The following is a 19,713-nucleotide window of genomic DNA, read 5'->3' as shown; positions in this document are numbered from 1 at the left end:
ATCTAAAAAGCAAACTTGTCTAAATTTTGTCTTATGGTGCTTAAACTTCGCTTAAGATCCTATCATTCATTTAAAATACAAATAAGAATCTATAATAAAGCCAAAGGATACTCAAAGGATAATCTAAACATCCTTCAGTTTTTTTTTAATCAAATCAGCAACTGCATCCCTTTGCATAAAGCCTGCTATTCTGTAGCTAAGGAGTAAGTCCTGTTTAGATTATCCACCCTGAAAGGATTAACTACATAGGAGAAAGTCTTGAACATCAAGTCAATTCATTAGAGAAAAGTTGATTTATTTCCATTTGAGGGATTCGATCATAGTTCTTAAAATATGTAATTTCAAGTTGACTGGAGCTTTCTTTGTGCAAATGTCTAAGGTACTAAAGGAAGTAAATATTATATACTACTGGCTGGTGTACATTTCAGATTGAACTGCTAGTCCAAACAAAAATTTAAGGTAGCAAAAACTTTATTATCGCTATTTTAAGACAGAACACCTGTCATTTGGGTTTATTTAAATCTTAGCCTTTAGGCTGTTCATCTCTAAAAAATGATAGATGTGAAGATCACTTCAGTTCAGTCGCTCTGTTATGTCCGAAATTTGAGACCCCATGGACTGCAGCACGCCAGGCCTCCCTGTTCATCACCAACTCCTGGAATTTACTCAAACTCATGTCCATTGAGTCAGTGATGCCATTCAACCATCTCATCCTCTGTCGTCCCCTTCTCCTCCCGCCTTCAATCATTCCAAGCATCAGGGTCTTTTCAAATGAGTCAGTTCTTCGCATCAGGTGGCCAAAGTATTGGAGTTTCGGCTTTAAAATCAGTTCTTCCAATGAATATTCAGGACTGATTTCCTTTAGGATGGACTGGTTGAATCTCATTGCATTCCAAGGGACTCTCAAGAGTCTTCTCCAACACCACAGTTCAAAAGCATCAATTCTTTGGTGCTCAGCTTTCTTTATAGTCCAACTCTCACAACCATACATGACTACTGGGAAAACCATAGCTTTGACTAGATGGACCTCTGTTGGCAAAGTAATGTCTTTACTTTTCAATATGCTGTCTAGGTCGGTCATAACTTTTCTTCCAAGGAGTAAGTATCTTTTAATTTCATGGCTGCAGTCACCATCTGCAGTGATTTTGGAGTCCAAAAAAATAAAGTTTGTCACTGTTTCCACTGTTTTCCCATCTATTTGCCATGAAGTTAAGGGACCGGATGCCATGATCTTAGTTTTCTGAATGTTTGAGCTTCAAGCCAACTTTTTCACTCTCCTCTTTCACTTTCACCAAGAGGCTCTTCAGTTCTTCTTCGCTTTCTGCCATAAGGGTGGTGTCATCTGCATATCTGAGGTTATTGATATTTCTCCCGGCTATCTTGATGTGCTTCTTCCAGCCCAGCATTCCTCATGATGTACTCTGCATGTAAGTTAAATAAGCAGGGTGACAACACACGGCCTTGATGTACTCCTTTCCTGATTTGGAACCAGTCTGTTGTTCCATGTCCAGTTCTAACTGTTGCTTCTTGAACTGCATACAGATTTCTCAAGAGGCAGGTCAGGTGGTCTGGTATTCCCATCTCTTTCAGAATTTTCCACACTTTATTGTGATCCATACAGTCAATAAATTGGCATAGTCAATAAAGCAGAAATAGATGATTTTCTGGAACTCTCTTGTTTTTTCGATGATCCACTGGATGCTGGCAATTTGATCTCTGGTTCCTCTGCCTTTTCTAAATCCAGCTTGAACATCTGGAAGTTCACAGTTCATGTATTGCTGAAGCCTGGCTTGGAGAATTTTGAGCATTACTTTACTAGCATGTGAGATGAGTGCAATTGTGCGGTAGTTTGAGCATTCTTTGGCATTGCCTTTCTTTGGAATTGGAATGAAAACTGACCTTTTCCAGTCCGGTGGCCACTGCTGAGGTTTCCAAATTTGCTGGCATGTTGAGTGCAGCACTTTCACAGCATCATCTTTCAGGATTTGAAATAGCTCAACTGGAATTCCATCACCTCCACTAGCTTTGTTCATAGTGATGCTTTCTAAGGCCCACTTGACTTCGCATTCCAGAATGTCTGGCTCTAGGTGGGTGATCATACCATCGTGATTATCTGGGTCATGAAGATCTTTCCTGTATAGTTCTTCTGTGTATTCTTGCCACCTCTTCTTAATATCTTCTGCTTCTCTGAGGCTCATACCATTTCTGTCCTTTATTATGCCCATCTTTGCATGAAAAGTTTCCTTTGTATCTCTAATTTTCTAAAAGAGATCTCTAGTCTTTCCCTTTCTATTGTTTTCCTCTATTTCTTTGCACTGATCACTGAGGAAGGCTTTCTCATCTCTCCTTGCTATTCTCTGGAACTCTCCATTCAAATGGGTACATCTTTCCTTTTCTCCTTGGTGTTTCGCTTCTCTTCTTTTCACAGATGCAAAATTCTTGGAGTTTTATTAAGGGTCTATAGGAAGCTACACTCATACTTCTTTATGATAAGAAAAAGTAACCTTTCAATGTGCCATATATTCATGTAATAATACCACCATTAGTTTTAACATTTGATCTCTATTTATTTTAGTAGTGGTAAATAACAAGGTGCGTGTTCACATGAAAAATTTAATTAGTTAACTAACATAAAAATGGCAATAAAACACGAAAATTTAAAAAAGCAAAGAAAATGAAAAACATAGGCATGGAAGTGACGCTTTATGAAACTACGTTCAAAAGAGATTCAGCTGCTCTTGTGTTTAAAATGTCATCTACAATCAAATTTCAATTTAAAAATTATGATGATGACTCCTTGCTTGGAGACTGTCTCTGTTTAACCACAAGTTTGTTCCAGTAGATCTTTCTTGCTTTCTATTTCACTGTCCTTATAATGCCTTTAAAAAGGGCAGGCAGCATTCAAATCTTGAGAGTCTGAATGATTTTCTAAAAGATAGTTATCAGGCTGTTTAACTCAAATTCTCACTTTTTCCTACACTCATTGTGAAACTGCCGTCTCAGAATACTTTTATTAGTGCTAAGTTTCTTAGGTTTAGATGCAGCAGTCTTGCAATGACAATGTCTAAGAAGAAACCTCTGTGGCGATGGACTCGTACATTTTTATAGTCTTCTGTACATACTTTTTGAGTACTGAAGATTTCAGTCATTAGTCTCAGTTTGGCTACCTTGCTATTGACTATATTTCAGTGGCTAGTTAAAGATCTTCAAGTCTTTTCATGACACAAAAATTAAAAACTAGAAAATGTTCTCACATTGCACTAGACAATATTTTCCTATGGGTTAAACAGACTTATAAGATTTACCTATCAACGTTTTCCCTAACAACCATAAAAATAAATAGAAGAAGGTACTCCAAAGCAGAGTAACTTCTTTCTGAGGCAAGTATGTATGGTGTGTGTGTGTGTGATATATATGTATACATATATATGTATATACATATAACTGATATTAAATGCCGAGCAATTTTTTTCTAATTATACTGCGCTAATAATAACATTGATTTTAACATTATAAGTAACAAAAACATGGTAGAGCTTTAAAAATTCCAGATAATAATGAAAGAAAATAAACTGTACACAAATAATTGAGACATAAATATAAAAGGGATTATATGTTTGTATTCTCAGAGTAGAAAAAATATGAAGCTGATTTGTCCTAAAGCTACTATTGAAATTTTCAAAGACACTCTCCGGCTATTAGGAAGTGAAACTAACAAAGCTAGATTCAGACATATTGACTTTTATTAATAATTATCAATACACACAACTTGACTTATACTAAATTGATGCTTGTTATTTGTAGATAGGCAGCCAGCTAAGTGTGTGATCTGATACAACAGATGTAAAAATTGCACATTGAAAGAAAAGTTGCTTTTTATACTCACTTGCAACAATGCGTCGTCCATCTGCTAGAATCATTTCTCCATTTTCTACCAGAGTTTTTAAAGTACAGGTGACATTTGTTGGAGCCTTGTCTGCCTCATCTACTACCAGAACATGACCCGATTTTACTGCTTTAACCTTTGAAGACAGAACATTTATTGTAAACAAAACAAACAAACAAAAAAACGAAAGCAAACGTTTTAAAAATTCCATCACTCATTGCTTTGGATTTCTAATAGCTGGTTTTCTGCAAGCTATAAATATAAAATCACAAAAAATGTATGTAGCAGAGCTGGAAACAGTATTTACGGATCTCCACCAAAAGCTTCTCATAGTTACTGAACTGCAAACTCTGCAGTAATCACTTTATTTTCTTGCAGCATCCCAATTAGCCCTATGTTGGTGATGCTCACATTTCACACCCCCAGGAAGGGGAGAATTAAAACAAGTATTGATATATCAAATAGAGAAGCATTTTTCTATTTGAAATGAGAAATTATTGTAATCATCAGTACTGGATATCAGAACATTGCACTTGTGGTAGCCTTAAAAGAGTGCACAGTTTTAAGAGATCAGTATGGATAGTGGAGAAATGGGTAGTCAAGATAAAGAGAATCAAAGGTCAAACTCATGAAATCTGCATCCTACTGAAGGAAGAGTGAATATGAACAGTCTTTCTTGGCTGATGCAGAGGTTAAATGTAAGAAAAGACAGAAAAGGATCTGAAAGTGTAGATCAGGTCTCAACTAATAAAAAGTTGACTGCCAGGCCAAAAAATATGTGCTTTGTCTCATTAAATAGGACAAATTAAAGATTTATGAGTTCAGACATGATAACAAGTTTAGAGCTACAAGTCAGTGCCTTTAATCTTGCAGAAATATGCAGAATAGACTAGAGCGGGAATATCGTAACAACTTGGTAAAAAAGTGATGTGAGGATATGATTTTAGGGAAGAGGACATGGGTAAAAATGGAAATGCTGCTGCTGCTAAAATGGAAATAAAAAGCATTATATTATCTGAAGAAATATTCAGAGGTATATTCTATAGCCTTGGCGACTAATTAGAAGGGAAGAGGTGAAAGGAAAAATAAGAGAGTTCTAGGTCTTGGATGACTGAGTAAATTAGATGACTAGTCACATTATGAAAAGATAGGAAAAAAGCTAGGAAAAACTCTTAAAAACATTTAAAAAGAATGGATAGGAGATACTCAGTGAAATTCAATGTAAACCCAGAGATTATTTTTTTAAATAGTAAGAAATAGCTCATAACAGAAAATGGAGCATATCATAAACTTTTCTCATTACATGGTTTTGGGAAGTAATTTTAGAGAAACACAGATTGAGAAATAGGTGATTCTCTGTACCACAAATATCTTATTTCATATTCTAAAAATATGAATAAGAATTTTTCTTTTTAACTTTAGGGTAAAAATAACCCGATTTTTAAAAAAGAGAGAGAAAACATGTAGCTTCTACTTCCAACTCCAGCCTTCACATCTCTGTTGAGAGAAGGTCGAATCCACTCTGGAGGGACTCAGACAGGAGGTCCTGAAGACGCCCATCACTGGGGTCTGGACCACAGAGTTCTCACGACGGCTTATCTGCGCCACTGCTGGAGAGCAGTTACCTACACAGAAAGACATGCCTGGCAGAACAAGAATTTTTTGGGGGGGGCTCTTACGTGAGAAGCTAAGGAATGATCTTCCTAGCTGTCCAAAATGTTGGGCTAATATTTTACTCATTAAAATCATTTTAAAAAACATTCCAGAAGCATTATCTAATTTCAACGTCTGCACATCTGAAAACAACAGCAAACTTTTAGTCTTTTTTGAAAGTTCTGGAATGGAAAAATTATCATTAGAGGATTTCTATCATTCCCTAAATCTCTATCTGGAGAGAGGAATAGAATAAGAAAACATGTTATTTTCCCAGTAACTTGCATTTAAATATCCACTCTCCAAATGACATATGAATGAGTGTTTTCTAGTTAAGACTGAAACATACTGAAATCAGTGGGATATTTCTTCCTCTCAAAGGCTGAAATATAATTACCATTCAAAGAACACAGTTGAGAATATTCATATAATTGCATTACTAACCAAAGGTGAGTCTTCATATACAATAAGTCCATCTTTAACAGAAGGCTGAAGAGTAAGTGTTTGGACTGTGGTGTCCCTAAAGTTAAACCAACAGATTTTATAGTTAGTAAAGAAATAAAATGACATTTGATTTCGAATAAAACATGAGAGCATTTCTCTTTTTCTTCCTTTAGTTTACCATCCAGCTTCTCCTAAGACGAATAAAAAAGCAAATGAAATTCCACTCAGCAACAGTATTTTGTAGATGTTGATATAAGTTATAAAGGTTTGGGAATTAGTCCAAGTTTACAAATTATCCAGGCTCTTTACTTCTCCTTTCCCCAGTAATTTCCCTATGACCATTTTACTCTTTAAAATCACCTTCTGAAGGTGAAAAGGAGAAATTAAAAATAAATATTTGCATTACCTATACAATATTTACTTTATTTAAAAATAATTTGATGGTGACTTTGGTGATGACTGGCATGCTGATGTGCCTGATTAAAGTGAGTCTGTGAATTACATTTCGTGGCCCAACCTGCCATCATGCAAGACCATTTTATCTCACTCCAGCAAACATGGGATTGCGAACATTTCTGGTAGGATTAGGGCAATTCATTTTACTTTCTTAAGTCTACCTATTATCTACCTGACTTTCCTTTAGATTAGGATTTTCAAAAGTATTAACAGTGAGCTACCTAGATGTTATCCAACTCCACACATGATAAGATATGAAGTTCACATCACCTATGAATCTTCTTGCCAAATCAGTAAAGAAATAAAATGACATTTGATCCAGAGTAAAACATAAGAGTCATATATCCATTTTTTGTATTCCTGGGTCTCCTAAGTTTAGTGTAGGGTACACTTTTGCTATCTTCTGCTAAAAAAAATAAAATCTATTTTTGGGTTTTAAACAAATAACAGAGTTTAATTAATATCACAAATTCACTGTTCGTATTCTGGCGATACAGAAGGGTGGGTGAGGAAAAGAAAGAGATGTGTTCACACAGATTTCTATAGCAATATAGTGAATTTCTCACCTCAGCTGTCACATATTTAACGGGCAACAACATGACACCTCCCAGCACCGAAATGGAAAAGGGAACTCTTGTATCAGTAGAAAGGAAATTCAGTCACTACTGTAATAATTATGGTGCTTCATAGCAGATTAAGAACAGGAAATTCAAGGTGAATTACAATTTTAAAAAGGCAAATGAAATTGTTCTATAACACGTAAATTCTGACAGCATACAATTTGGCAAATTAGATTTCTCAAAAGACTTGTGCTAGAAATAAAAAACATAGGTTTGAGGGAACAAGCACAAATCAGATGATTCTTAAAAGGGACAAGGAATAAGGATAAATACAAATGGGAAACACGGCTTTCAGTGGAGTAGGCAATGAGAAAGAGCAACTTAAAGCGAAAAAGTGGTTTTGTTCTTTCCTTTGTCTTACACGTCAAAGGAAAAGCAAAGTCTAGCAAAATATGTAAAATGATATTCAATTAAAAAAACAGATTGGCTTATATGTCAGCCCCTTATTATATGAGTAGAAAATAACTCACTAACTTCTGCACAGCACTTAATACAACAACAACAAAAAGCTTGAACTTCCCTGATGGCCCAGTGGATTAGAATCCGCCTGCTAGTACAGCGGACACAGGTTTAATCCCTGGTCCAGGAAGATTCCACATGCCGCGGAGCAGCTAGGCTTGGATGTCACAACTTCTGAGCTCCTGCTTCACAGCCTGTGAGCTACAACCACTGGGCCCATACACTGCAACGACTGAAGCCAGCACACCTACAGCCCATGCTCTGCAACAAGGGAAGCCACTGCAACGAGAAGCCCACAGACCACAACGAAGAGTGCCCAAGCGCAGCAAAGAAGAACCACTGCAACCAAAAATGTATAAATATGTATTTTTTAAAAGCTTGTTTTTCAAGATATCTTACAATATTATAAACTTCAACTCAGTAAATGATGACTACTGTCACAAGTAGCATATAAGTGAAAGTGAGCGTCGTTCAGTCGTGTCCAACTCTTTGATACCCCAAGGACTATACAGTCCATGGGATTCTCCAGGCCAGAATACTGGAGTGGGTAGCCTTTCCCTTCTCCGGGGATCTTCCCAACCCAAGGATCGAACGCAGGTCTCCTGCACTGCAGGCGGATTCTTTACCAGCTGAGCTACCAGGGAAGCCATGATAGAATAGCATATAAATTGACCCTTAAAGACAATACAATGATTCTTTTTCAGAAAATATATGACTAAAATCATTGCTTTGGTTTTAGGAGCATCATAGTAATTCTCCACACAAATAATCAATGACCCTAAGAGAATATTTTATTTGCTACAGTTTCAATTCTATTCTGATTTGTTCCTCTCAAGAACAGTTTTGAAATATAAGCTCATAAAAGCTGAAGTAGAGTCAAATTTTCAACACTACTGGGGAAAAGAAAACACATCTTAGTAACAGTTTCTGTGCCTATAGTTTAATAAAGAGACATCTCTCCAGGACATAACAGTTACCAGCAATGCTTGAGGAATTAATTAGAATGTTCAGCTAATTGCTGACACGTTAGCACCAGTTCTTCTCACTTACTATTTTACAAACTAACGTTGTCCATCAGTTAAAGCCTGTGTTGATAAAGAGGCTACTCAAAGAAATATGGTGCTAAACTCTAGTCTTATTTTAACTCTGTGACTCTAAAGTTCTTTTAAGTTGGATTTATTAATGCTTCAATAGTAATTTTAAATGATTCCAGATGCAATAAAACTAATTAGATTGAATAAAGACCAAGTTTTTATCAAAATAAGGACAGCAAATTGGCCACTGGAGAGCAAGCACAATCCATTCCTGCGACTTCGCAATAAAGGTACATTAAGCTAATAAATTCTAATTTACTGAGGAGCAAAAGATCTCAAAATAGCAATGTCTGTTTTGAGGATGATATTTTAGTAAGTTGTATTTAAATTGGCTTATGGTTAGCTGTCTTTTAAAAAAACAATAATAATTAAGCACAAGGGTGAAGGAAGAAAAAAGACACATAGGAGTTTCAAATAGCTAATAAAAATCTTATCTAACTTTGCAGTTCATTAAAATAGAGATGGCTAAAGTAATAGTCCATTCATTATTATAAACCAAGCATGAGAAAAGAAAGATAGAATATGACTCACAGGAGGCACTTTACAAATATTTGCTCAATATTTTAACAAGTGGGATGATTATGAAAATAGAATCAAATGTTAATTTAAAAAAATTAGATATAAGCATAAAATTACTGTCTGAGAAGTAAATGCTGTTGAAGGATATTTTAAGTGAAGAAGTCAAGGCATTATCAAGACTATCATTTCTACAAGGCTTAGTTTAAAAAAAGTAATGAAATAAAGATAAGAAGTACTAATAATAATTATCATTAATAAAAGAAGAGAGTGGTAACTTAGACAAAGGGGAGGCAAACAAATTTGAGAATTTTTTACAAACATTCTGGGCTCTCTGCACACTTCCTTCCTGCCTTGCCTACAAAAGACAAATTTATTTTGCTAAGTTGGGAAAGAAACTTCCCTGAGCCCTCAAACAGAAATAATCACTAATATAAGCAGTGTTGCCACACAATCCAAGAAAAAGAAGATACAAATTAGCTATGATTATTGCAGGGTTAGTTAAAAACCAGCAGTGGTCTATTAATAAATAGTCTTCCAATTTTGTCAATTATTTCAACGTTCTTGTTTTTAAATCACTTAAACTCTTTTTAATAATTACTATTATTTTTTTCATGCACAAGTATATATTTTCTGTTTTAACTTTTTGTGTTGTATTGGAGTATAGCCAATTAACAATGTTGTGATGGTTTCAGGTGGACAGCAAATCAATTAGACTCCTGAAACCCAATATTATTCATCTCTACAGAGGGGAATTAAAATAGAACATTTGAGGAAATATAGTAGAGTAAAAAGTTAAAGACAAGAGTAAGAAAGAAATATTATTAAATGTGCTTTGAATGCTGTGAGGGAAAAGTCCCTTTCATAAGATAAAAAAAACATTATTTCTGCCAAAGTGACTGAAAAGACTCCAGCTCTTAAAATAGTTGTTTTGGAGGACAAATAATGTATTTAGTTGTCAAACACTCATCACTAATATGTCCAGATGCATAAACTCTTAACAAACCATAAAAAGAAGGAAGACATTGGGGGATAATATCTATGGAAGGGAGTCGACTGTGGTTCAGCACTTTGCTCTCCAGAGGTAGGCTTTTCTGGGGACAACAAAATAGCCATCGCAAAACAGTCATTTGAAGGAAGCTAAAATTTTTAAATTATTAATAGCTTTCAAACTCTACTTACCTTCCTTACCACGTCTCCCAGCAACATATTAACACTTATTTAAAAAGAAATTCCTCCAATATTCAAAGTCATGCTGATAGTCAAACCTTTAACAAAATCTGAAAGTTTTGTAAGCTGTCTAGTCTTTTTTAAAATAAATATACTACAAATATTTAAAATAGGATCTTTTGTCTTTACTCTGAAAACGAGCTTTCTGGCTTGGGAAATTTTAGGGTACTCAAAATGACCTAATTTCTTTGTAGGAACTTCATTTTCTCTTTTCTATAAACCAAAAAAGAAAAACAGTATGCAGGTTCCTTATTTATCTTTTCCCCTGACACAATGTATTTCCCCTTAAACAATGTATTTTCTAATCAGTTTTTAAAAACGAAAAGAATGAAATGCAGATTAAATATTGATACAAAACTGAACGAATAAAAAAATTTTTAAATTAAGTGAATACATTTTCATATCACGACACAAGATAATCGTTCGTTCAATAAAAATTTACTGAACATCTACTAAGGGGCACTGCTTTAGATAAGAAGGATAAGTCCCTGTGAAAGTACAAATTCTTTCCTTTGCTGAGCTTAAATTCCTAATATATTTAAGTGAACTTATTTTTACCATACTAATGATGTACCACCTTTGGCACAGTATAAACGGGATCCTGCATGAAATTAAATATGAAAAGATAATTTACAACAGGCAATTCAAGATAAAGTTAAAATAATTATTTTTGACCACTGAGACAAACAATAAACAGCCTTTAACCATTTAAGTCAGAGAAAGGGTTAAGTTCTACCAGCTCTCCATAAAACTGGTCAGGCATGCCTCTTTTGGTTAATAACTCAAAATCCATCTTTAGTGTAATGTTTCTTGCCTAATATTTACTATGTAAGCTGCATTTTGTATATATCATAATATTATTTGGTATACTATAATCCATGAATTATTTTATCCTAATTTCTGGTTATTAATCAACTTAAAACAATTCCCAATGCCTGGCTTATTCATCACACTTCCACCACTTGAGTTAGAAAGAAAACAGTATATAAATAAGCATTCTATTTTGAGAAGTCTTTTGCTTACAGGAAATCTATGTTCAAGTTTTCTATAATACAATTCTTTTATTAAGTTTTCAAGATAGATTTTCTTAAAGGAAAACACTACTGCATCATAGGGTATGTACGTGATTCGTGTCTGACTCTCTGTGATACCATGGACTGTAGCCCACCAGGTTCCTCTGTCCAGAGGGGGTTTCCATGCCCTCCTCCAGGCAATCTTCCTAAATCAGGGATTGAACCTGCAGCTCTTACATCTCCTGAATTGGCAGGCGGGATCCTTTACCAGCTGAGGCAGCTGGGATGTTCACAACATCCTAAGAAAAATAATATATATTGCTTTGCAGTTCAGTTGAGTTGCTCAGTCATGTCGGACTCTTTGCGACCCCATAGATTGCGGCACACCAGGCCTCCCTATCCATCACCAACTCTTGGAGTTTACTCACACTCATGTCCATTGATTCGATGATGCCATCCAACCATCTCATCCTCTGTCGTCACCTTCTCCTCCTGCCTTCAATCTTTCCCAGCATCAGGGTCTTTTCCAAGGAGTCAGTTCTTTGCATCACGTAGGCAAAGTATTGGAGTTTCAGCTTCAGCATCAGTCCTTCCAATGAATATTCAGGACTGATTTCCTTTAGGATGGACTGGTTGGATCTCCTTGCAGTCCAAGGGACTCTCAAGAGTCTTCTCCAGCACCACAGTTCAAAAGCATCAATTCTTTGGCGCTCAGCTTTCTTTATAGTCCAACTCTCACATCCATACACGACTACTGGAAAACCATAGCCTTAACTAGATGGACCTTTGTTGGCAAAGTAATGTCTCTGCTTTTTAATATGCTGTCTAGGTTGGTCATAACTTTACTTCCAAGGAGCAAGCGCCTTTTAATTTCATAGCTGCAGTCACCATCTGCAGTGATTTTGGAGCCCCAAAAAATAAAGTCAGCCACCGTTTCCACTGTTTATCCTTCTATTTGCCATGAAGTGATAGGACTGGATGCCATGATCTTAGTTTTCTGAATGTTGAGCTTTAAGCCAACTTTTTCACTCTCCTCTTTCACTTTCATCAAGCGGCTCTTTAGTTCTTCTTCGTTTTTCGCTGTAAGGGTGGAGTCACCTGCATAGCTGAGGTTATTGGTATTTCTCCCGGCAATCTTGATGTACTTCATCCAGACCAGCATTTCCCATGAGGTACTCTGCATGTAAGTTAAATAAGCAGGGTGACAATATACAGCCTTGACGTACTCCTTTCCTGATTTGGAACCAGTCTGTTGTTCCATGTCCAGTTCTAACTATTGCTTCTTGACCTGCAGACAGATTTCTCAAGAGGCAGGTCAGGTGGTCTGGTATTCCCATCTCTTTCAGAATTTTCCACAGTTTATTGTGATCCACACAGTCAAAGGCTTTGGCATAGTCAATAAAGCAGAAATAGCTGTTTTTCTGGAACTCTTTTGCTCTTTCAATGATCCAACAGATGTTGGCAATTTGATCTCTGGTGCCTCTGCCTTTTCTAAAACCTGCTTGAACATCTGGAAGTTCATGGTTCACGTATTTTTGAAACCTCGCTTGGAGAATTTTGAGCATTACTTTACTAGTGTATGAGATGAGTGCAATTGTGCGGTAGTTTGAGCATTCTTTGGCATTGCCTTTCTTTGGGACTGGAATGAAGACTGACCTTTTTCATTCCTGTGGCTACTGCTGAGTTTTCCAGATTTGGTGGCATATTGAGTGCAGCACTTTCACAGCATCATCTTTTAGGATTTGAAATAACTCAACTGGAATTCCATCACCTCCACTACATTCCAGGATGTCTGGCTCTAGGTGAGTGATCACACCACCATGATTATCTGGGTCGTGAAGATATTTTTTGTACAGTTCTTCTGTGTATTCTTGCCACCTTAATATCTTCTGCTTCTGTTAGGTCCATACCATTTCTGTCCTTTATTGAGCCCATCTTTGCATGAAATGTTCCCTTGGTATCTCTAATTTTCCTGAAGAGATCTCTAGTCTTTCCCATTCTATTGTTTTCCTCTATTTCTTTGCACTGATCACTGAGGAAGGCTTTCTTATCTCTCCTTGCTATTCTCTGGAACTCTGCATAAGCAACAAAAACTAAAGAGTTTGTTTAACCCCACCAGCCCAATTTCCCATGTCATTTTTATGGCAGAGGAAAAGGAATAAATGGAATTAGAGAGCACAGGACAGACAGTCCTCTAGCACGTTTCTTTGTCATTTTATATTTTTTTCTTAAAGTGTGATGGAGATTTTGAATGCTACTCCTTAACATCCCTAGTTGTTCTAATACAAACGTGTGTATGACACCAGTAGGGAAACAGCAACAAGGAGCTGCTGTCCAGACACCAGGGTGCGGGGAGGACAGCTGACCGTACACAGCCAGCTCAGCCTCTGGCTGCCTTTTCTCTTCCTGTATCCAGCACACTTCTTGAACTCCAAATTAAATAAATGAGTGGGCAGAAAATGGCAACCGGTTTTTTTCACTGCTTCATGACGTGTCAGGATAGTCACTGTGGAGAGCCTCCCGAGCTACGCTGAAGAGGCCGTGTGCACAGCATTCTCTGACTGGGCACTAGTGGGCATTTCAACCACTGCACCTTTCAAAGATATGAGAAGCTTAGGTCATCTGGGGACTTGTAAGTTCTCCTGTCTCCTGGGCAAAAGTGTTTTTTCAAGATGAAAAGTGAGGGTGTGGTTCATTTGTCCTGTTCTCTCTCTTGAATTTCGGTATTATTGCTGTGTATTCAAGGTTTGTCCGAGGAGCTCAAAAATCCCACCAAACAAGAAAAAAAAAGTACTTACTACACAGATAAATATAAAAGGCATGTTTATAGAGGCAAAAGACTGGAAATGGGCTACTATCCCTAAGGGCTACTCAAAAGTCAGCTTCTCAGGACGGCCTTCTCTGGCCTATCTATGAACATGGTAAACCCCACTCTGGCCCCCTTTCCTGCCTTATTTTTCCACATGGCACTTACTATCTGACAGACTGCATATTTTAAATAAATATCTTGTTTTCTCACGAGGGAAGCCCCTCTCTCTCACTAGTAATTAGAATATACATATGGAGACTGCGGCTTTTGCCCTTTTGTTCCTGATGTAGTCACTCATGCTAGCAAAGTGACCAGCATCTCCTAGGTGCTGAGCCACATTTGCTGAAGTAGACACGTCTCAGTCAGCTATGCTAGTCAGGGGCCCTAGGCGTTCCTGAGTTTCCGGTAATTCCTTATGCCTCGTGCCTAAGTGTGTGCCCTTTTTCTGGGAAGTTTTTTGTTCCCTCTCCCCACTTTGCCAAAGGGGGACAAAGCATCAAGGTCTGTTCCTTAAAGGCTCAGCTCAAAAGATCGCCTCTTCTTTGAAGCATTAAGTATTTCTCAGTTCTATACTCCCAGCTGAATTACTGTCTCATAGAAAGCACTTTACACTTGAGAAACATTTTATTTGTTCATGTAACCTCAGAACCGGCCCAAATTGACCACATCCTGTTTCTAACAAGTTATTGAGCTATTTTTCAAAGGCAGTAGAACAAAACAGCAAGTCAAGCAGGCAAAGCATATGTAGAGGAAAACATTTTGTACTCAAATAATATCTGGAACCAAAATTTCTACCCTCATCTCCCAACACCAGCCATGGAACCAAAGGACCAGGACATGACCAGAACCTGATCACGGGGTGCCTTTCAGAGGTGAAGGGTCCATTGTCCAGGAAGACCCAGTGCTGAAGCCGCCTTAGCACATCTTACCACAAATGGCCAAGTTCCAAAGCCTTCCAATTAAAACCTGCCTGCCAGTGCTGTACACCAACCCTCCTCACCTAACTCATGAAAGTGTGACCCAACCCCAGACTGGGGAGAGACAGAGTTGATCCCTGTCTCTTCTCTCCCTGCTGACTGACTCTGAATAAAGCTCTTTTATCAAAAGCCAGTACCATGGTACTGTCTTCTGTGTGCATTGGGCACAGTGGTGCAATGAACACTGGGGTACATGTGTAAGAATCTGAATTTCATCTCATGGGAATGGAGGGCCAATCATCTCTCCATTTCAGACAGAGGACTATCCAAATGGATGTCCCAAAGATGAATGGGAAGGAACAGACATGGCATCTATCCATTTGCTTAACAAACGTTTATCGTATACCTATGGTGTTCCTGAAATCATGCTGGAGGATGCAATTCAAAGAAATGCCCCTGCCCTTAGGGAGACAACACTAAGAAGGCAGGCAGAGGTGGAAACCCATGACTGTGGTAAAGAATGACATGTGTAATAGTGGAGTCTGTTCTAGGTCAGTGGCTCTCAGTGCACAATGAATAAAAGCTTTGTTTGTTTATTGAGAAGTTCCACTCTTAAGTATACAAATATAGAAATAACAGCCTAACTAAAGATGAAATATAATACCTTAAAACACTTTAAAATTATATTTGTTAATAATACAGAAAAACTTTCTGTGCTCGGTAAAAATTAACAAAGGATATTTTCAGTTCAGTTCAGTTCAGTTCAGTCGCTCAGTCGTGTCCGACTCTCCGCGACCCCATGAATCACAGCACGCCAGGCCTCCCTGTCCATCACCAACTCCCGGAGTTCACTTAAACCCACGTCCACAGAGTCGGTGATGCCATCCAGCCATCTCATTCTCGGTCGTCCCCTTCTCCTCCCGCCCCCAACCTTTCCCAGCATCAGAGTCTTTTCCAGTGAGTCAACTCATCGCATGAGGTGGCCAAAGTATTGCAGTTTCAGCTTTAGCATCAGTCCCTCCAATGAACATCCAGGATTGATCTCCTTTAGAATAGACTGGTTGGATCTCCTTGCAGTATAAGGGACTCTCAAGAGTCTTCTACAACACCACAGTTCAAAAGCATCGATTCTTCGGCGATCAGTTTCTTCACAGTCCAACTCTCACATCCATACATGACCACGGGAAAAACCATTGCCTTGACTAGACGGACCTTGGTTGGCAAAGTAATGTCTCTGCTTTTTAATATACTATCAAGGTTGGTCATAACTTTCCTTCCAAGGAGCAAGCGTCTTTTAATTTCATGGCTGCAATCAGCATCTGCAGTGATTTTGGAGCCCAAAAAAATAAAGTCTGACACTGTTTCCACTGTTTCCCCATCTATTTCCCATGAAGTGATGGGACCAGATGCCATGATCTTTGTTTTCTGAATGTTGAGCTTCAAGCCAACCTTTTCACTCTCCTCTTTCACTTTCATCAAGAGGCTTTTGAGTTCCTCTTCACTTTCTGCCATAAGGGTAGTGTCATCTGCATATCTGAGGTTATTGATATTTCTCCCGGCAATCTTGATTCCAGCTTGTGCTTCTTCCAGCCCAGCGTTCCTCATGATGTACTCTGCATATAAGTTAAATAAGCAAGGTGACAATATACAACCTTGACGTACACCTTTTCCTATTTGGAACCAGTCTGTTGTTCCATGTCCAGTTCTAACTGTTGCTTCCTGACCTGCACACAGGTTTCTCAAGAGGCAGGTCAGGTGGTCTGGGATTCCCATCTCTTTCAGAATGTTCCACAGTTTATTGTGATCCACACAGTCAAAGGCTTTGGCATAGTGAATGAATCAGAAATAGATGTTTCTCTGAAACTCTCTTGCTTTCTCCATGATCCAGCGGATGTTGGCAATTTGATCTCTGGTGCCTCTGCCTTTTCTAAAACCTGCTTGAACATCTGGGAGTTCACAGTTTACATACTGCTGAAGCCTGGCTTGGAGAATTTTGAGCATGACCTTACTAGCGTGTGAGATGAGTGCAATTGTGCGGTAGTTTGAGCATTCTTTGGTATTGCCTTTCTTTGGGATTGGAATGAAGACTGACCTCTTCCAGTCCTGTGGCCACTGCTGAGTTTTCCAAATCTGCTGGCATACTGAGTGCAGCACTTTCACAGCATCGTCTTTCAAGACTTATTGCGAAATTCAGACTTAAATTGAAGAAAGTAGGGAAAACCACTAGACCATTCAGATATGACCTCAATCAAATCCCTTATGATTATACAGTGGAAGTGAGAAATAGATTTAAGGGACTAGATCTGATTGATAGAGTGCCTGATGAACTCTGGATGGAGGTTCGTTACATTGTACAGGAGGCAGGGACCAAGACCATCCCCATGGAAAAGAAATGCAAAAAAGGATATTTTAGAAAGAATAATATGATTAATAACTTTATTATCTGTGTGATTTAAAGGTCCAGTCCTACATGGAGTTTACTTCAACACTTACTATAGCTGACAAAGAGCTCACAAAGACACGTAGCTCCAAACAGAAGTGCAACATGAACTGTAATCCCTGGAGCTCAACACGCACTTTATTTTTCTTGATTTTCAAATTAAGTATTTATTTGGCTGTGCTGGGTCTTCATTGTGACACTTGGGATCTTTAGAAGCAGCATGTGGGATCTAGTTCTCCGACCAGGGATCAAACACAGGCACCCTGCATTGGGAGTGTGGAGTCTTAGCCATTGGGCCACCAGGGGAGTCCCCAAAACATGCATTTTTTCAATCTCATCTATCAAAACATACTAAGGTTTTTGCTACAGTTAGGCTTGTGAATTTCTATCTTTCCTGACATCGGTGTTTTTGCAAACTATTTGGACAGTGTCATGTTTTATATTTTGAACAAATGGGTTCAAAAACCACTAGAACTCTTCATTTGTAGGAAACTGTATTTTAAACTGTGTTAGTGTGCAGACATGAGACATTTTAGGAGTCTACTACATTCTATTTCTACTTCTGACACCAAATATGTGAGTTTTCCATACTCGACAATTCTCTAGGGATGTAAAGTCATCTTATTAGACTCTCTTATCACTCTGGAGATTCCAAGGGTCTTAGAACTGGAGACAAAGACCAAATATTTTAGGAAAAGATATCCCTATCACACAAGAAACTAAAAGTGTTTTGGAAGCTCTTGTGCCCAGAAAGGGAATGAAGACCAAACATATAATTATTATATCATAATATCACAGAGTGGCATACATTATTTTCAGCCACAAAAAAAAACTAATTGAAACAGTTACAAACATCAAATTCAAAAACATTCTCTCCAGAGAAGCTTTTTTTTGTACTTATTTCCTACTTTACTGCTAAAGCATGACCTCCAGCCTGAAGGATCAAATCAAATGTTTTTCTAATTTTTAAATTATCTGTTACGGATCTGACAGCCATTAACACACAGACAGATCAACCAACTGTGAACTCTTGACTTTGTAAAAGACAGATGGGTAGGTGTGACAGATCTTTTACATATTTTGCAGTGAGATTATAAGTGGTGAGACCGTGTAGTATAAAAGATTTTCACGGTCAGTTCCTATCTCATTACAAAATACTGCAATAGTTTTGGCTTTGCTTTAAAGGTCTCATTTTTACATCAAACTGGTGACATCCTGTAGTGCTTTATGCAAGTCTTCATTCAATTTTTGTGGCAGTGTTTTGATTTGAATCATTTGGAGTGAATACAACTCATGTGTGGTATCCTCTTAACCTTATTTAAGAGTACGTATTGTCTCTATCCAGTCAAATCAGATGCTCCATCAATGGTTATACTTACATAAATTTATGCCGATTTCATGTTATTTGTTTATGTGTGCATCATAAATGGTATTTTCAACCCAGGTTGTTGCTGTTTTCCTCCCCCTTCCTGCCCCCAAAATCTTTTACACCACTGTCCATTACGTGAGGGCTGGCTTAGTCAACACTAGCATAAACCATACACCGACTAAACTGGGCACAGTAAACTGTCATGTTGTCACGCTGTGCAATCAAGTGAATACCTGAGAGCACCACTGCCACCTTCTTATGACAGGAAGCCCCCCAGTTCTCTCTGGATATGCCCCATTTCCCATATGTGAAACTCAACAAGTGAGCACGCCAGGGCCAGTCAGGATACCAAACGCCAGTAATGCTTATTTCATATGTTTAAGAGCAAAGTTATATTTGGTAAAAATGAGGGTGATTTTAGGGAGAAAAGGATGTTTCAATAAATGTTAAATCCCAGTTTGTTAATGGCGGTCTACCAATGGAGGTAGTACGACTCATTTCTTGGATAGTTCCTTGCTGTTATGTGATATTAATGTAAAATTTAATTGAATTCTTAAAGAACACCCTAAGTTTGTTTCTGAAGTTTATCTCAGTGATCTATCTTTAGATGAAGATCAGATGCCTCGTGACCTGCAACCAGAACTAAAAAAAAAAAAAAAGGACATAATTTAAAGGACTGTCTCCAACCTGGATGGAAGGACTTTTTTCAGAAGAAACTACACTACACCAGGATGAGAAGACGACGACATCAGAGGTAGACAGCTTGCCCAAGATGCTGGACCTGATTCGTATGATTATTTATGATGT

General features: G+C 37.8%; 1 protein-coding gene across 1 annotated transcript in view; it reads right to left on the bottom strand.

The window, feature by feature from the left end:
* Positions 1-19,713, bottom strand: part of VWA8 (von Willebrand factor A domain containing 8) — a 399,072-nt gene that overhangs the window by 202,294 nt on the left and 177,065 nt on the right. The window contains exons 22-23 of the mRNA XM_055426030.2: positions 5,984-6,059; positions 3,887-4,022 (exon numbers count right to left, since the gene is read on the bottom strand). Of these exons, the coding sequence (XP_055282005.1) occupies positions 3,887-4,022; positions 5,984-6,059 (212 nt within the window). The remainder of the gene's footprint in view (positions 1-3,886; positions 4,023-5,983; positions 6,060-19,713) is intronic.

Source organism: Moschus berezovskii, chromosome 13 (genome assembly GCF_049115385.1).
Source record: "Moschus berezovskii isolate FMDL1 chromosome 13, NW_MosBer_1.0, whole genome shotgun sequence".
NCBI lineage: Eukaryota > Metazoa > Chordata > Mammalia > Artiodactyla > Moschidae > Moschus > Moschus berezovskii.
Note: the sequence above shows the minus strand (reverse complement) of the source record. Positions and strands in the feature narration are given on the sequence as shown.